Below are 20,324 nucleotides of genomic sequence, written 5' to 3' on the forward strand. Positions count from 1 at the left end.
TGATTGTGAGATATAAAGAGCATTGAAAGAATTGAAATTTAATATAGCTGTGGGGTATAGAAAGCATACCTGTGGAACTGCTTAAAGGTGTAGGAGAAAGTAGCTGGGGGAGCATTTTAGTGTTAATGTGCGGCATTTATGAGACAAGAATTTGGCCACAATATTTCATGACATCAGTGTCATTGCCATCTCAAAAAAGGGAAATACATCCATCTTTGAGAACAATCTTTTATTTCATTTATTTTATCTTGTTATTTTACAATCGTAAAATATAAGATATGCCGTACAGAAAAAGATGAGTCATGATAGTAATAAAATTTCATACAGCTTGTCATACATTGAGGTAAAATATTCATTTATATCATAAAAATGATCTCCATCTAGATTTAAGCATCTGACCCAAGGTGACATCTTTAATGCCTGCTGGTAAATGATTATAAATTTTTATGCCAGCAAATAGGGGTCCATTTTAAAATGAGGTTAAATGTTGTATCAAATCCACCTCCTTTCTTTTTCCTTTGGTATAATCATGGATACTCTCATTTTATTTAAATAGGTACACATTGTCTCAAACATACATTCATATTTGGTATATGAGCAAACAAGCTACAGGTAAGATATCAAGATTTATAAAATGAAGTCTGCATGATTCTCTGTTAGGAATGTGCAAAGCGAAGATAGTACTTTAATTCGTCAATAACAGGATGGAAAGAAAGGCTGATGATTACTTAGGAGGATGCTCAGCTTCAGTTTAAGAAGGGGAGAGGTATGCATGATGACATGGCAGTATCGAGGTCACTAATAGAGAGGAACATAGAATACAATCAGAATATTAGATTTTGAGAAGGTATTTGATGGTGAATTGGGTACACTTAATAAATGTGTTGCAGAAGAGAGGAGTTAACTTGAGGGATACACAACTTACACACCTAAACAGTCTGACATTTGTGAGGTGCGTGAGGTTGAAGGAGTGAAATTGATGGGTAATTTATATATAGGTTCGTAGAATTTATAGTAAGGTTCATAGAATTAATAGATAGGTTCATAGAATCGGTTAGCTTTGCGAATGATCAAGCTTTAGCAGCTAGACAGCCAAGAGGTTACAATCATAATGGAGTGCCTTCTAAAACTGTGATATATTTATAGAATGGGAATCACTGTAAACAAGACAAAGGCTATGGATTTTCATGAAGGGGGAAGGCTAAGTTATATGTTAAAATTGGAAGGTGAAAAATTGACTAGGAGGAAATGTTTACCTATCTTGGTAGTGTTTTGCACCAAGACAGTCAAAGTAGTAAGGATATTGCATTTGAACTGGGCAAAGAGACTTTCAAGAAGGGGAGAATTTATTGCAGGGATCCTGAATTATGATGTTAAGAAAAGAAGATTAGTGAAAAATTTTATATGAAGTGTGGTTTTGTATGGCAAATAAATGTGGTATTTGCAATGAGATAATGGATGTGGAACAAACAAGTACTAGACATGATGGGGGAGGAGAGAGTATTGTCAGAATACATTCACAGGAGATGGGTATACTGGATGAAGAGCATTTTGCTAGGTGATAAAATGTTTAAGACTGATAAGAGGGGAGAACATTAGGTAAGCAAGGTATGGAAGGAAGGAAAAGATAGGCATATTGGATGGAATGAAGGTGTTAGAAAATGTGAGGAATTGAAGAACAGTAATGTAGTAAGGACTGTCAGATTGCCTCTAGTTAGGTGAAGCTGAGGAAATCAGTGAAGTTTGGTGTACATCCATAACCAATCTCAAACAGTACACTGCCAATCAATGATGAAACTGAAGGGATCTAAGTTTCATAGCTGATGGTTGAGCTGACCTAAGCCCAATGGTGGGCGAAATTCACACATATGGGCACCTGAAACACAGCTAGGATGAAGCCGCGGGTGCCCCCCGGAATGGCACTCTGCCCCTCTAGTTAGAAACCCTGCATTATACCCACTGGACTACCACTTCATCGCACAATTTGTATTGAGCCATCGAAATGATTAAATGTCTACAAATTTATAATTCAAGAGCAACAATGCAAAGTAATATAATGGTTGAAGTCACGTTTTGCGAACGTAAAAGCACTGAGGAAATAAATGAGGAGAGCTTAAATTGTTATTAAGAACGCCAATTTTCTTAATTTATCAATATCGACTGGCGAAGGATTTATGACTTTGAAGAATGCAATTCCATATCGACATAAAAACAAGTGTCCCTTCAAGAAACAGCAAAAGCTACATTGGAAATCCTAAACGTATTACTAAAGATTAAATGTAGGAAGATAATTCAATAATGCACACTTAGAACAATCTCTAAATATATGTAAAATTATTAAATTCTTAGAGATTTTATTACTTTTTTCAGTAACCTACGCCAATATCTTCCGCAATTTGCTCTAAATAATAGCCTTTCATGACCACAAAAGACTGATTGAGATAACTTCGATAACGATTGACTCGAGGTTATCTCATATATGCACAAGGATTGCAGTGGTAAGGTCAACTGCGTCGGCCTAAACTGTATGTCGCAACAGATGGCAAATATAATCATATCCAGCATTCAAGTCAACGCCACACACAACCTCACACTGTCATATCTCATTTGCTATTTCAGTTACAACCTGTTAGCACTTGTGGGCCCACAGGTGAAAATTTGACAACGTTGAAAACCTGCGCGCAACAGGTGGTAGTCACATGAGCCGGCAAACGTGAAACTTTTACACTAGTTGCCTTAGTTGATTTGTTAATTTACGGTTTCTTCATTTAAAAAATTGCTCAAACTGTGAGTATGAATATTAAGTGGTGCCTATTAAAATTGTATCACGTAGTGATATTATGTAACTCATGAAAATTATGAGTAGGTTTAAACTAGCCTTGGTATTTTGTAAAATTGGCGTAAAGGCTGTTTAAAAGCTAATTCTTTGGCATTTTCACTACAGGTATCAGATATCAAGCAAGTAAAATCGCTGATAAAATTTTGTGCACCATGTCTGGGAATATTGGACAACTTCTCTCTGGAACTGAAGCCGCAAAGTAATTACAAATTAATAATGCCAATGTTATTGTTTGATAAAATCCCACTTTTCTCGATTTTATTTCTGATTTCATATCCGTATTTTGGGTACTTTACACAGGATTGCCACCCAGTGTGTATTTTGAATGTTAATGACACATTAAACTGATATATTATGTCTTGTCTCTTCGATTTTTACTCAGTTTTCTTAAAAGAATTTGACCTTATATTGTACATATTTCGAAGATTCAATCTGTGTGTACGTTTTAGTCCTTTCACCGAACAAAAGGCCTACGTTTGGGAAACGTCTAATGCAATCATTTTATTTGTTTTGATGTACATTTTGGCGTTACGTTTTGCAGACGTTTTATACACGTTCTCTTATGGAATTTTTGACGCAAGGGTAGAATGCTCAAATGTCCAGTGGACATTTATATCGGTATTTCATATTGTCTTTGGTATGTTAAATGAATGTATTTATTATTATGTTCTGTCAGTCATGCATGTGACATAGAACATAGTCATAAAGATATACAGGAAATAGATTTAAAGCAATGAATGTAAATACAAACTTAAACGAAATATAGTAATTAGACCCATTTTAAAATTAGAAAAATTCAGGCAGCACTACGTACTCTTAAATGTAACACAGCTGACAATCACAAGTTATCATTCATGAACTCATCCACACCACAATAGCGCTTGATTAATAGTAGCTTTGTAAGTTCATTTTAACACCAATTTACGGTGGGTTAATTTTTTTTATATTCATTAGATATTTGTTAAAGATAAATTAAAGAGAGTGAAGACGACATTACTTAAATACAGCAAAAGACTGCTGAATTAAATGTGTATTGTCCCATCCATGAGTGAAGTGACAATGTGCGGATGAGTTTGCCAAAAATAAATCTGGATTATTTTGCAAGTAATGCACAGTAAAAGGTACTTAGGGTAGTGGCATTATCTTGAATTAAAAAAAACAGTGGTCTTCCAGGAGTTCTGACGGATTCTTAACTTAGCCATAGCTTTCTAAGACTTTTTCAAAACTCCTTTAAATGGACTCTGTGATACTCTTCAATTTGTGTAAATAATTGTTGAGTTAATAACGTAATATTTTTTAGCGAATTTAACCCAGGTTTGTTTTTTAACTCTACTCAGAATATGGTATTCCTTTCATCCACAGGGATATCAGGGCAAAACTTACGGAGGAAGTTGCAGAGCTGAAGCAGAGAGTACCAGGTTTTGCCCCTGGTCTTTCCATAGTGCAAGTTGGAGGGAGGGAAGATTCGAATGTATATATTAGAATGAAGATAAAAGCAGCCAGTGAAATTGGCATTGTAGCTAATCATTTGAAGCTGCCCAAAAGCATAACGGAGACAGAGGTGAGTTTTCACCTGTTATCTGCATCAGGATCACAAGCTCATCTGAAATGTTGAAAACATAGGATATATATGAGCTCTTAACTTCCATAATTTTTTATGATCATTGCATACTTTCTATCCATGTATTAAATCCCTGTTGAATCCTCTTTATAATGTTATTATGAGCGTACCTAAAATCTGCATTGTTTGTTTTATAGCTGTTGCAGAGGCTGACACAGTTAAACAATGATCCTAATATTCATGGGATAATTGTGCAGATGCCTTTGGACTCAGACAATCCAATTGATTCTCATCTCATTACTGATTCTGTTTCCCCCGACAAGGATGTTGATGGGTACCCTCTCTTCTTTTTCACAAAGAGCTTGTTTTCAAATGGTGCCTTTTATGGTAAAATTGTTACTAGATTTGTATCATTACCACTTTTGTTTCTTTGAAGGTTGCACACTATCAATGAAGGAAAAGTGGCAATTGGTGATTTAGAGACTGGATTCTTGCCTTGCACACCCAATGGATGCATGGATTTAATCAAAAGGTAACCCTGTAAATAATGCCTTGTTTCCAACTTTTACGTGAACTCGTATCTGCTCCAACAAATTGCTCTTTATGTGAAATCTTTAGTGGTTATGAGTAATTTAAAAAAATAGTTTTATACCCTCTTCAACCTGATGATACTAATATAACATTTCCTAGGTCTATGGTCTCATTCCAAGGTATATAGATTAGTAGTTTAATAAAGAATGATTCTTGATAAAAATTATGGTTTTCATCGGCTGAATTAGTCACGTTAAAACGCTACTGAGGAAGGAATTAGGAAACCACCTCAATGATTAATTCATGAGCCGATGATGGACAAATTGCATAGGATGAGTCCTGGCAACTACAGGACTCAGTCCAATGGACCATGTGATTTTCCCGGGCAGGGGCAAGGGTTCTGTGGTGTTATCTCACAAAATTCATGGGAAGCAAGAGTGAAATTGACACCAGAAACAATAATAGAATCAAACTAGTTAGCATACAGACATGGAATGTTAGAGTAAAGTTGAAAATGGTGAAATTAGAATATATAAAGTGGGAGATGGAGAAAGGAAATAAGGGTATTTTAGAGCTGTGTGAACTGAGATGGAAGAATTACTGCAGAGGGAAAGGAAGCCAGCAAAGTGGAAATAATATTGAACAGAGAGGTAAGAAGGAGTGTGGTAATCAGAGCAAGCAGCTATGGAATATTATTTGTAAAGTAATAGCTGAACCAACAAACTTAGCCATAATACAAGTCTACAAGTATATGGCAAAAAGTAACCAGAGGGAGAAAGAAATAGACAGGGTTTATGATCAGTTAGAGGAAATAATTATGTATGTTATTGGGAGGAAACACATAAAAGTGATGGGCAATTGAAACATGATGGTGAGCTTAGGAAAATATGGTAGTGAGGTAGGGGACCTAAGTTGAGAAAAAAGGAGAGACCATGGGAGAATGCAGTAGAACTCTTGAGGAGAAATGGTTTATCATTACAAACACTTCATTTTTACACCACAATAGGCATCGGTATACCTGGAAAATACCTTGGGATTCAGAGAGATATTAGTTAGACTATATTATGGTTAGGCACGGATTTAGGAATGGTATGATTAATATGCACAATTTCCTAGGAGTGGATACAGATTCAAATCATTTTTTATTACTGGTAAAGTAATTTCAGGTTCAAAAGGATAAAACAGGAAAGACGGTAGCATAATTCAGTGTAGCATTATGAAGTAGAATGATAAGAAAGGGGGAGTATTAGCAGGTTGCAAATTCAATTATTACTGAGCCAAGGAATATGGGCGCAATAGAATAAAAATGGGAAGATATCAAAAGCTGCAAACAAAACTATTGGAAGTTAATAGGAAAAGGACTAGGAAACCACTATGGATGAGATAAGGAGAGAGAGAAACTGAGGCAGGAAACCAACTAGGGAAAAGAACCTTGGTGGATGATACAGTTAAAGAATGTGGAAAGTTTACAAAATAAGAGTGAAAGGCTACACGGGGAAGTTAGAGTAATTTCAGGAAACAATCAAATTTAAGTCAGGATATTATTAATTGAACTGGTAAATATTTAAGGGAACTGCAAAGAATATATAGAAGAATTATATGGTAGAGACATTTTACCAGCGAACTTATCCATAGGAATAGAATATGACATGGATGGGGATAGCTTTGGTCCAGGCATAGTTGATACTATGTTGAAAAGAACATTAAGGGAATTGAAAGAAGGCTGTGGGAATGGATAATATTCCTGCGGAACTACTTAGAGGCCTAGGGAAACGTGGTAGGAAGAGTTTTAAGGGTTGATTCTTAGCATTTATGTGAGAGGAGTCCAGCTGTAAAATTTCATTGGGTCAATTTTAGTTCCTTTCCAAAAAAAAGGAAATACAGCTATAAATGAGGACTACAGAACTTTTTCATACAGCTAAACTGGTTCTCAGGATCATCAATAAGAGGATTAGTTTGTGTTCAGGAAGGGGATAGGCATGTGTGGTGCCATTGTAGTAATGAGGTCATTAATAGAGAGTAACATTGAATACAATCAGGATATATTTGTCTATTTTGTAGATTTCAATTGAGTAAATTGGGTGGAATTAATGAATGTAGTGCAGAGAATATGAGTACCTTGGTTGTGCAGGAGACTTATCCACAATCCTTACATGTCACAGACTGCTCAAGTGTGTATTGGGCTGGGCAATATCAAAAAGAGAGGTGAGACAGGTGTGCCCATTATCACCCGTGCTTTTTAACATATGTTTGGAGGAGATTAGAATGAAAGTCGGTGAACAGTTAATAAAATCAGTGAGGTTTGCAAGCATTGCTGAATGCATTGGAAAGTCAGTGTGATAGGTATGGGGTGAGAATTGAAGTTAAAAGGGTTTATGCAGTTTTTAATAAAGATTGAAATCTAGTTAAGTATTAAAATAGGAGTTCATAGAAAAAAAACAGGTGGAAATGTTAACCTGTCTCGGAAGTGTTTTCATCCAAAAAGTGTTATCACTTTTGGCAGTTGGTATTGCAAAGATCAATGTAGTCAGATTTGTTTTTTTAAGTGAATATTAAATAGAGGCAAATTATTAAAAAAAAAGTTGTGATCTATCTTCCTATTGTGCACCCTTAACTGTGAATGTATGCTTCTTTTAAGGAGTGGCGTAAAGATTGCTGGAAGTGATGCTGTGGTAATCGGTCGCAGCAAAATTGTTGGGACTCCAGTAGGGGAGCTGCTCAAGTGGCATCATGCCACGGTTACTGTGTGCCACTCTAAGACCAAAGATTTAGATAAGAAGGTTGGTTGTTTTATAATAACAATGTTATTATTATAACTTTTTATTTTCCCAGAGATCACATTACAAAAATACCAGGTGGGTGGTATATGTACATAATATATTTCATACAGGCACTTTAAAAAGGAGCAAAGACATAGGCTCCATTAAAATTTTTAAAAATGGTGCTCACAGTTACATAATATTTGGCACAAGCCCATGAACATTGACTGTAACATGTGCATGAAATATCAATTTAGAAAAATCATTGATCATTAATATGAACTAGACTATAGCCATTGCTATAAACTGAGAGTATGAACATACTGGTCAGGAATATTGTTGAGATATTCGTCAACTGAGTAGAACATATTACGTTTTAGATATCTTTTAAATTTATGCCTGAATGCAGCAGTTCCCTTTGTATACTTTATACTTTTGGATAGTTTGTTGTATAATCTAATGCCCATTTCATTGGGCCCTAATTTCAGTACTTTAGTTCTTATAATTCCATAATGGATGTTGTGCCTTCCTCTGGTGTAATGATGATGATAGGCTGAGTTAAGAGAATAGTTGCCAGTGCTATTTTTTATGTACAGATTTAAAAACATAATGTAGAATCACAAGAGTGGTAGCTAATTTAATTCATGGAACATAGGCCTGAATGGAGCATTGTCCTGGATATTATTCTAATAGCTTTCTTTTGTATTTTAAAGATGGTTTGAGAAATAGCAGCTGACAGCTGATGATTATATTATCCTAAAGGTTATATTTGAATAAAAATCCCCATAGAATAAAATGAGTAGTAGTTTTACTTGTAGTTAGATAGATAGATAGATAGATAGTTTTATTCGCCATAGAACAATACATAATTGTATGGGCTTCGTCAAAAATTCAATTACATCAATTGTATACAGGTTCTTAGGAATAATAATGTACATGACATATATGAGTATTAAGGATTTAAAAAAGTTGAATTTCCTACATTGGCTCTTTCTGTGTACTCTTGGACGCTATAAAAAACATTATTTAAAAAGAAATGTTTTAACATTTTTTTGAATTTATTTTCTTGGGGGAGTATTCGTTTTAACTCTTCAGGAAGCCGATTAAACAGTAGTCTTCCTGAAACTTCTGGGGTTTTTTTTAGTACTGCTACTCTGCAATGGCCATTATGAAGATTTTCCTTGCCCCTGGTGTCGTACTTGTGAACGTCCCTATTTCTGATCAGTGAAGGTGTTTTCGTGCAGGCATACAATATCACATTATACATATATATACTGGGAATGGTCATGATTTTGTGACATTTGAAATACTCCCTGCAGGATTTTCTTGCATTTAGTTTAAATATAACCCTTAACGCACGTTTTTGAAGTGTGAGTATTCTATTGATGTTTCCATGTGCTGAACTCCCCCAGCAGACAATGCCATATCGAGCTATGGACTCAAATATACCATGATATACTGGGATTAATACTTCTGTATTACAATAGTTGGCAAGATTTTTTAAAAGGAATAGGGCTGAACATAATTTTTTACTACATTTTTCCATTTGAAACCTCCAGCTTAACTTGTTGTCTATTTCTAAACCCAATAAAGTGGTATGTTCTAACTCAGAGATCAATTGATTTTCTATTTCTACAGAAATATTTGACTGAAGGTCTCTATTACTAAATACCAAGTAAACTGTTTTTCTTGCATTTAGTTGTAAATTATTTACATGCAGCCATTGAGCGACTGAATTCGCCATAGCATACATGTCTATTTCTAATTGAGATGATTTAGTATGACCTGCTATTAGACTTATGTCATCTGCATAGAGCACCATGTTATTATTCTCTGGAGAGATTATAGCTTTTTCAATGTCGTTCACATACACCAGGAAAAGTAAAGGCCCTAATACAGAACCTTGTGGAACACCATATTTAATAGTTTTCATTTTTGATTTGTAGGTAGCACCATTTTTTCCAACAATTTCTACATACTGTTTCCTATTTTCCAAAAAAGATGTAAGCCAATGATGAGCTACTCCCCTGATACCATAATGTTCTAGTTTAGTTAAAAGAATGCTAGATTTTACAGAATCAAAGGCTTTTGATAGATCCATGTTAACCCCTATAACATGCTTTTTATCACTTAAAGCTTGGGCAATTTTAGTGACATAATCACTGCATGCAGTTTCTACACTTTTATTTTTTGTGAAGCCATGCTGTGACTGAGAAAGAACTTTATTTTTTATGAGGAATTTTAATAGTCTTTCTTCCATCAATTTTTCAAGTATTTTTGAAATACATGAAATTAGTGAGATTGGCCTGTAATTATTCAGTTGGTCTTTGGCTCCCTTTTTGTGTAGTGGAATAACTTTGGTTATTTTTAATTCTTCAGGAAATTGCCCAGTTAGAAACGATTCATTGGCTATATTGGTAATAGGTAAAGTGAAGGATTCTTGACAAAGTTTTATTAGATAATTTGATATGCCATCATGCCCACTGGATTTTTTGTTTTTTAGTTTCTTGATTACATTTCTGACTTCATTTTCTGTGGTGGGATTTAAGTAAATTGATTCACTAATGTACATTAATTTTTCTATGCTATCATTTAGAATGTTTTTCTGCGCTGTTGTTTCGCCAATGATATCTACGAAGAAATTATTGAATTCATTTGCCACATTTTGAGGATCTCTAATTTCTTTTCCATCAATTGTTATTGAGAAGCATTTATTTTTCGCGGGCTCTGATATTTTACTGGAATTTTCATTATTTACTACAGACCACAACGCTTTTGTTTGATTGGTAGAATTCGAAATAATTTGTTGGACATGGTCATTTTTTGCTTTCCTAAGCAGCATCCTGTACTCGGACTTCATTTTATTTCTTAAGGGTACCAGACTGGCATCCACTTTACTAGCCTTAGTTAAGTAGTTAAGCCTATTTCTAGCAGTCAGAACCTCATTTGTTATCCAGTTATATCCTTTATTTGCAGATTTATTTTTTATGGCTAGCTTTTTCAATGGGAAACAAATATCCCAGTAGTACTCAATAATTGATTGAAATTCTTTGAACTTGTTTGTAACTAGAGTTGCATTTAGTACTGCTGCCCAGTCAACACTCTTCAACTCCCATTTAAATAGATTCATATTTTCCTGTGAGTATATACGTGTGTACACTGTATCTGTGTTTCTGTCACTTCTATCTGTTAGAGTGTGTGCGTTAAATTCAATAATTTGTGCATGATGGTCTGAGATAGTAGTTTCCAAAACTAGAGATTTGAAGTTATGCTCTGGTAGATTTGTAGCTATGTTGTCAATAACAGTTTCTGAGTGAGATGACTCTCTGGTTGGGGTAAAAATAGTTAGCTGAACACTGTAGCAGAGAAGTATTTCTTTTAGCTTTTGAGTAGAGCTGTTATCTTTTGAGACATCTATATTCAGGTCCCCAGCAATGATAATTTTATTGTTTTTCTTGACAACTTTCTCAAGTATTTTATCCATTTTTTTGAGGAATTCATCGACTGGTGAACTTGGAGATCTGTACAGACCAATAAAAAAATAAGTTTCATTTGTCTTGGGCCATTTGCACAAGGTTATTTCAAATCCCTTTTCTTCGCCGATTCTATTTTTTAAGTTTTTATAGGCTCTGGTTACTGATTCAAGACAAGTTTTGGCGAAAAATGCAACACCGCCACCTTTGTTTCTTTCCCTACAGAAATGATCGACAAGAAAATAATCCCAAGCTTTAGACTTTTTATTTCATTATCTTTTAGTCCGTGCTCCGTTATACAAAGAAAATCCGGCCTCTCTTCCTGCAATAGGATCTCAATTTCCAGCTTTTTATTTGCTATGTATTGAATGTTTTGATGTAGAAGCTTTACAGAGCAATTTTTTGTGCAATCAACTATATTTTTTGTATTTTGATTGGGGGTACTGATTATATTGACACGGGCTACCTCCGTTTTCCGTTTCCCTTGTATGCACAAATATTTGCTACATTTTCAATTGCCTTACCTAACAGATATGCCCCTTTGCGATTTAAATGCAAGCCATCGTGAGCTAAGCAGTGATCATTTATACGTTTGTTTACGTCACAGAATACAACCTTAAGAGCACCACAAGCCCATCTAAGATTATCATTTACGTTTTGGATATAACTAAGGTCGAAATCTCGTCAACGTAAAATACTATTTACCACAATAACTGATTTGGAGAAATGTTTCTTTGTGCACCTAATGAGCTCGTACATTTCTCCCATTACTTCATCAGGCGATCTTGAGTTTCGAAGATTGTTTGTTCCCACATGAAGAAAAATCGTATCTATCTCGTTGGTTTTCACATTTTGAGCGATTTCTTCCACCTTTCGACTCATTTGCTCAGCTTTGATTCCACAGAACACTTTTTTTCCACTCCTGTGATATGGACATGTTTCACAATGGAATCACCTATTAGAATAACTTTTCCGGATGGAAAAACACTTGGGGACGTAGAGCTTGCTTCAGCGCGGATCAAAGGGGTAACAGAGGCCTTTTTTTTTACATTTTCACTTTCATTCAGAATAACTTTTCCGGGTTGAAAAACACTTGGGGAAGTAGAGCTTGTTTCAGCATGGATCAAAGGGGTAACAGAGGCACTTTTTTTCGCATTTTCACCACTTTCAACGTTATTTCGCTTCGTATTTTCCCAAACAAATTTAGATTTGAAAGGGACAGTTGTTGTTGATTTAGCCAACTTCTTACCAACAACCGATGGACCGTTTTCTTTGTAGAACGCAAGTTCCCTTTCCAATTTCTTAGTTTCCAGTTCCCACTTTTTATTTTTTTCTTGAAGTGCGGCCAAATCCTTCATTAAAATGGATATAATTTTGTCCTTAGATTCAATCTCCTGCTTATGCTTGGCGAACTTCTCTTCTTCCGAACACGAGGTACACATCCAATCACTATCTTCTGAGATTTCATAACTTTCCACTTGAGCACACTTAGTATGAATCCATGAAAAACACTTATCACATCTTATGCCCTTTTTTACACCTTTTTGACAGATTTTGCACTTATTCACGGAATGTTTTTCGTTTTTTTGAGCGGGCTCTACGAGAAGAGTTGTTAAAGGCGCCATTTTGATTCATTCATTCTCTCATATCTCTCATAGTCTCAGACAGGTGTCTAAATGCATAGCAAGTTGAACTGAGCTTATGATGAAGGACTTTTACATGCGTATCCCAAGAAATATTTGCACACCGAGAAATACCTAGAAATTTACATTCCATCATATGCTCAATTGATTGGTCATTAATTTTTACCAGCAGATTATCTGTCACATTCTTATTGTGTGTTAAGTATACTATTTTACTTTTATTTACATTTAAGTCTAGAAGGTTATCTGTTGTTTATTGCAAATGTGACAGACTTTGAGTTTTCCTCTAGGCTGGGATATAGTATGTCTCTGTTGATATTTTTACAGTTATTATAATGATTATATGGTAATATTCGTAGCTCATTAATAAAATTATTTTAAATTCTTCATTAAATTGTCAGGTCTCCTTTTTTTGCCTTATTGTTGTTTAATATTTATTGACTGGCTCATATTTGAATTTACAAATATACAAAAGAGTATAACTTAATTTAAATTGTAGGAGTCCCCAGTTGGTATAGATTGAGTATCGTAAATCCAGGGTATCAGCCATTATAATGGTTGTAAAATCGGTAATAAATATTCTCAATAGGTACACTTGTGTTAGTTTCCCCCATATTCCAGATCAGCGTTTTATTGTGCCAATCAAGCTGATTAAATGGGGAAATTACTTGCATTTGCACTTGTTAAATTGGCTAATGGCCATCCTGCTACTGGAACTAGCAGTTAGTATTTTTTTACAAATACTCAATTGAGTACATATTAACTTTTGATGTGCATTATGTAAGTTAGGTAAATTAAAATTTACGTTCAATAACAATGTATAAATTGCATTTATGGACTCAAAGTTTATATCCTGCATGGGTTGGCTTCCTTTATTGGGCCTCAATTAGCTACCAAAAATATGCATCATGGTATCACAAAAAGAAACCTTCTACCCCTTTTTAGATTTCATTCCTTGTATTATTAAACAAACTATTGAAAACTATTTAGTAATATCTATTGAAAAACTATCAAGATTTAAAAGTTAGTCCATAGCAACATCTGTTGCTATTCTTTGCTTGATTGTAGATCAGATCATAAATAAAGGGCTTATGAATCAGGGATTTAGTTTTTATAGATATAGGTATATGCTGAAACTATATCAACTTCTGCTGTGGACAGATATTATTTCATAAGGTGCAAAAAGTAGTCATTGTTTACACATTTTCAATTTAATTGGCTCCAGGGTGTACATTTTTGTTTTGGATTTTGTGTTATAAATTTGAGAGAATTATGTCATGTCTGTTTGAAATTTTTGTCTGGCCTTATGCATTCCATTTATCAATTAGCTTAACATCCTCTGGTATCTTTTGTTTTAACCAGCAATGAAACTTTAATGGGAATGATTGTATTTAGGATGATGTAAAATAATCATCAATCAAAATGGACTTTGGTTTTTGATGCAACCTTAACTGTGTATTTTCATAGGCAAGAGAAGCTGATATTCTTGTTGTTGGCATTGGCCGGGCTGAAATGGTGAAAGGCAGCTGGGTGAAACCAGGAGCAGTTGTCATTGATTGTGGAATAAACAGCATTCCAGGTAATTTAAATTTCTTCAGAACTCTTTTATGGATAGGTTAAATGCAAACATTGATTTAATAAGAATCTCATTATAATCCCTTTTTTGGCGACCAAATTCTTAATCCAAATCCTTTTTAAAAATTTAAGCCTCAAAAAAATTAATAAAAAATTGGTAAACATTTAAATTAAAACCCTCATCCATATGTTATAAATGGAGCGTCGGAGTAAAAGCAAAATTTAATGCTACATTTTGTATGTTATTTTGAATCTATTTGGAGATATATCTTATTCCTTCAATGCAAATTTACAATTTCAGTATGTCATTGAAAAATAACCATTATTTTAATAATATTTAAAAATAATGACCTTTGGGTTGATTACTGTGTTTATGGTTTTATTGACAAAATAATTGAGTGATGATTTCTGTTTTAAATCACAATTGTATTAATTCCAAAAAGCATTAGACTATTCTTCACAAGCTTTAACTTTTATTAACAATGATTCAGACAATTATCAATGTTTGATGTTAAAAGAGTGCTAAAATGTTAGACTTAATTTACTATTGGCCAGCTCATAACTCGTATATTTTTCATATTGCGGTGATTCTTGGTCAGATATGCATTCAGAGAGAATCAGTATGAATAATTTACTGGTCAAGATAGGTATTTGATGGTTACAGGGATTGAGCACTGCTAAACATCAGAGCCTCACCTAATATGCCACTAAGTTATCTAACTGCAGTTAATTGAAATGCTCAAGATAAACAGGAAAACATAATCAGCTAAACTAATAGATGGTGAACATGAACAGAATTGATTGAAGTGACATTATAAAGCCTGCCTCCTTGTGCTGTAGATAGCTTTCAAAAAATAATGTATTTGGTCATTTCTGAAATTTACGTAGTTAATTCTATAATAACATTCTCATTTTTTAAACTTTAAAAGTGTTTTGTTTTGGTGTCTATTCATAAGTTTCAATATCTGTTTATTTCATTAATCTTGATAGCACAGAGTTGTTTCTACAATTTATGAATTCTAATCTTGTCTACCTTACCTTGTTAGTTAAATCACTGAGGTACCCAAAATTAGGATGCATATGAATGAAAAAACATTTTATTTACTCTTCCTTCTGACATAAATGCCATGCCATCCATCTGGAAACTTTGTGTATCTGTTGATTAGACTCAGTGTACATAAACAATTTGGAAATATTGTGCAGTACTGGATTATCCTAATGCTTTGTAAATATATCTGGCCCCTAAAGTGATTGATAGGGGCAGATTGAATCGAGTTGATTCATTTGCTACTGAATACATGTAGTGGGGAACCCAGAGTTTGCTTTAACACTTTGATACATGCATAACAGAGGTTATTGTGTTTATTATCAATGATGAACTCATCTCAATTTCTTGCTTGGCTTGTTTGTCATTTCTCATAAGTAAACAGTCCTTAGCAACATGCAACAAATATTTGTAACCTAGAAACAGAACTATCATTCATCTGGTACAAATATTGACTTAATTTCTTTTTTATTAGACCATTTTCCACAATCAAAAGACTAGGTGGTGCATCAAACTCATAGGATATATAATGCAATAATAAGTGAAAGGAGAAAAGCTTGTTTAAGTTGAGTGGAATCTGTAGTTATCTTTTATGCTAACCTGGTAGGTTAATATTTCGTGTTTTAAGTTAAACTTGTATGTACCTACAAGCTACATATTTCTTTTAACGCATCCTTCCGCCACATCTAGGTCGTAGGACATGTGGTGGAGGGTGGGTAGGTTTATGATTGTTTAAAAAGTTATGAATGACAAGTTATGCATTTATTTAGCACCAAACTATTTTCTGCAGAAGCAACTGTTACAATTTTTGTTGAGATAGCAGGACTTTGAAATTATTACTATTAGTATTCAACTGGTTAAGGTGGATTTTGGATGGACCAACCTATACTATGGTACAATGATACATTTCCTTGCATCTGCTAGCAAAACACAACCTGAACTCCAAAACTACAATACCCTCTTTAATTTCTCATTCTTCTTTCCTCTCTTGCCTAATCACATCATGGTCTTCAACATCCCATTGCCAATCAAAATGCTCAGTGTCATCTATCTTTCTCTTCATCTCATCCATAATGGTTGCTTTGTCCATTTCCTAGTAACTTCCTATGGTTTGGTTGACAGTTTTTGATATTCCTCTTTTGATATGTTTCCATTTTTCTTCTATTGTGCTCATCTCTCTTCCCTCAGTAATAATTTAATCTAAAGACTGGTCATTCCTTCCCATTATTATCATTTTGGTTAATGCTGCTACATTGAATTTTACTTCCATCTTCCCTGTTTTATTCTTGTAAACCTGAGACTTCATTAGTTGAACATAATTATCTGAATCTGCATCCGCTCTCAGGAATTTGTGCATGTTAATCATGCTGTTCCTAAATCTGTGCGAGATATTTTTTGGAGCACATTGTACATGTCTTTTTTATTGACCACATGGTTGTGGTCTTATCTGTGAAGATTTCATATATCTGAATTTAGTTCGTAAAGATGACAACATTAAATCACACAATTCTTGTCTAATTTTATTCTCTACAAAAAAAGGCCTAAAAAATATTTCCTGAGATGATTTGAGCTCTTCATCAGAGTTATGCTGTATAAAGCAAATTATTACTGACATTTGGTCAATGCAGCTAATCTCAAGGGTTGAATCAAAGTACATTAAACCATTTTCAATTTATTTTGATACATAATAATAGGTAATAATAAATAAATAGCTTTATTTTTGAAATCGATGACCGAAATACTGGTCCATATTTTCTTATACATAACTGAGAATATGATGTAGTAAGTGAAAACATTTGAAAACATTTGACATCAACTTTTGAAAACATTTGACTAACTTCAAAAGCACGGTTATCTTCACATAATTGTTCTGATGCTCCAAAAAATGTCTTTTGGGCCAAAAATCTGATTGAATGAATTTAGCATTCAATCATTTTTGGTACTTTGGCATCCTCTCAAGCTTAGCCCCATTGTGTGGTGCACAGCCTGCAAACCCACTTGTGCTGACCACAGTAATCCTAATTAATACTTAGGTTAGCCTAGGTCCCCAAGTTCTCAAAGGTTCTATTACTTTAAAACCAAATCTAAGTCATGGCTAGAAAATGACTATTATCTAGTTATGTGGACTATTTAAGATTTTTTTAAGAATTTTCTTTCCTTCGCCAATGCGCAGATCCAACAAAGAAGTCTGGACAGCGGCTTGTGGGTGATGTTGCTTTTGAGGAGGCAAAGAAAGTTGCTTCCTTCATCACGCCTGTGCCTGGTGGCGTGGGGCCAATGACGGTGGCCATGTTGATGAAGAACACTGTTCTCTCTGCCAAGAAGGCTGCCATGAGACTCATGAGTCTTCAGTGGAACATCAAAAGTATTCCTCTAAAACTGCAAGAGCCAGTGCCAAGGTACATTAGTAACCATTGCCTCTGAGTTGAATAATCTTCTAATAAATTTGAGATTTCACAACTCCAATTTGCAATTTTCAAAGTTATATGGGAAGTATAAATCATGAGCTGTGAATATTTGAAAGCTATTTTCATTATTACACAGTTGATTTTAGGGGACTAGGAATAAGGCAAAGATAAGAAAGAATCGATCTAAGTATATCATAATCTTAATTTATCGTTAGATTGTTGCATAGCGCATGACAAAGAGATAGACAACCATCATTTTGTTAAATATGTTGAGCAGAGAGAGTTATATTACTGGGGGAAATCTGAAAAAAGCAGAAAAATTGAGCGGAGAAAATATAAAAATGTGTTGGGATGTGAAAAGGCCATGATAGAATGAAGAATGTTTGAGATATGGGAATAAATGGTAAAGGAAGGAAGAGATTTTTTGGGCAGCATAAAGGAAAGTAGAAATTATGAGGGCCTGAAGAAAGAAATACTTCAGTGTTATCAAGTGGGAGTCCTTGCAATACCTAACGGATAATAATAGTTGATAGGGATGATCCACAACCGACTTTTAATTGGTTGATTACCTTAGAATCAAACATTTCTGCTAATATAGCCATGGAGCTAATTTTAGATTTTTCTCACTGCAAAATTTGAATCATCATATGAGTAATAATTTATTAATTATCCTGGAAAATGAAAAATTATTTCAATCTTTAGATAAATTCATAAACATTAGAACTGCTTGGTGAATTGAAAGTGTTTATTACAATGTCAGGGCCCATTAAAATTGCAGGTTTTGAAAATTTGCCATCATTGGTTGTTTGCTCTACGTAAACGCAAGGGAACTCATGAAAGTTTGTGTTGGTTATAATGATATAAAGCAGTAATGAGTATTTACTTTGCTCTAATTTTTTTTTAGGGTGAAACCTATGTTCAAAGTACTGTTTTAATAAAATCTACACTTGCACAGAACCTTTTTAACGAAACCTTTAAGCAACTCAAAATTGTGACCCTTTTTTATTTCAAGTGACATTGCAATAGCTCGAGCTCAGGAGCCAAAGGATATATTTCATCTTGCAGAAGAAATTGGCTTGGGTCGGAATGAATACTCTCTTTATGGGAACAAAAAGGCCAAGATTGAACTCTCTGTCATGAAGAGATTTGCCAATCGAAAGTCGGGCAAACTTGTTGTGGTTGCTGGGTAAGTTCCGCATTCTGTATTCCATTTGGATGTGCATGGGTGGTTGTATTGTAAATGTGTGATTTTATTCATGCTCTTTTACTCTAATTTCTTTGTTTTAGCATCACCCCCACACCTTTGGGAGAGGGAAAAAGCACAACCACTGCTGGACTCACCCAGGCTATGACTGTGCATAAGAAGAAGAATTCCTTTGCATGTGTAAGGCAGCCATCTCAGGGACCAACATTTGGCATTAAAGGTAAAAAGACATCAGGCATTATGTACATATTGGTGTGTCTCCTCACCATTGGAGTACAAGCCTTAATTGGTGATCATGTTTCTTCAGACCAAAACTAATCTGTAATTCCTTAGATAATGAAGAAAATCAAGTGACATGTTATTATTATTAGGTAATCTACTGGTTAAGGTAGGTTTTAGATGGACACAACTGCCAAATAAATATTTTATGTCTTCTAAAAAATACAATCCAGCATCCTATTCTACAACTTGCCCATCTTCATCTCTGTATACTTCCTCCCTCCCCTCATCCCGGCCAACATCCCTATCCTGTTCCTTCCCTTTCCTCGTTTGCCTAACATTCTCCCCTCTATTACAGTCTTCAACATCCCACTGCCAGTCAATACCCCCTTCATCCACTTTTCCTGCCTCCATAGGATTTCTCCCAACAAAACCCTCTCTTCGCCCACCATACCAAGTACTTCCTCATCCTGCTTCAGTGGCCATGTTTCCGCTGTACATAACTACACTCCTTATCAAAGTTTTGATGAGCCTTTTCTTAACATCCTTACCCAACATCCCTATCATCAATTCCCTCCTTCTCTCAAAATCTTCTTTGCATAGTGCAATTCTTCTCACTATGTCCCTACTACTTTGTCTATTTTGGTCCAAAACACTATTGAGATAAATAAACTGTTCCACCTACTCTAGTTTTTGCCCTCTTATTTTCATGTTAGGCCTTGCCTTTTTCTTTCTGGAAAATCTCACAACCTTTGTTTTATTTATATTGATTCTCATTCCATATCTATAGCACTGAATATCCAATTCATTCAGCAATGCCTGCAATCCCATGGCTGACTGACAAACTAGAGCTTTGTCATCAGCCAAACCCACTGATTTTACGAATTCCTCTCAGACTTTCATTCCTACCTCCAGTTCTTTCCATGCTTCTTTTATCATTTCCTCCCAATATATGTTAAACAACACATGTGATAATGGGCATCCCTGCCTTACACCTCTGCCTAACACTGGCCATCCAGACTCTCCGTTCCCAACTTGCACCTGAGTAGTCTGAGACATCTACAGGT

The 20,324-nt window shown here is 34.7% G+C and overlaps 1 protein-coding gene across 1 annotated transcript in view; it reads left to right on the forward strand.

The window, feature by feature from the left end:
* Positions 1-2,555: 2,555 nt before the first annotated feature.
* The window catches only part of pug (pug C-1-tetrahydrofolate synthase, cytoplasmic), a 31,562-nt gene continuing 13,793 nt past the window's right edge, over positions 2,556-20,324 (forward strand). The window contains exons 1-10 of the mRNA XM_071591216.1: positions 2,556-2,787; positions 2,945-3,038; positions 4,202-4,400; positions 4,598-4,734; positions 4,837-4,932; positions 7,570-7,711; positions 14,274-14,385; positions 17,600-17,825; positions 18,847-19,020; positions 19,122-19,258. Coding sequence (XP_071447317.1) covers positions 2,992-3,038; positions 4,202-4,400; positions 4,598-4,734; positions 4,837-4,932; positions 7,570-7,711; positions 14,274-14,385; positions 17,600-17,825; positions 18,847-19,020; positions 19,122-19,258 — 1,270 coding nt within the window. The 5' untranslated portion in view covers positions 2,556-2,787; positions 2,945-2,991. The remainder of the gene's footprint in view (positions 2,788-2,944; positions 3,039-4,201; positions 4,401-4,597; positions 4,735-4,836; positions 4,933-7,569; positions 7,712-14,273; positions 14,386-17,599; positions 17,826-18,846; positions 19,021-19,121; positions 19,259-20,324) is intronic.

This window comes from Hetaerina americana, unplaced genomic scaffold (assembly GCF_022747635.1).
Source record: "Hetaerina americana unplaced genomic scaffold, ioHetAmer1.1.p SCAF_44, whole genome shotgun sequence".
Classification (NCBI taxonomy): Eukaryota; Metazoa; Arthropoda; class Insecta; order Odonata; family Calopterygidae; genus Hetaerina; species Hetaerina americana.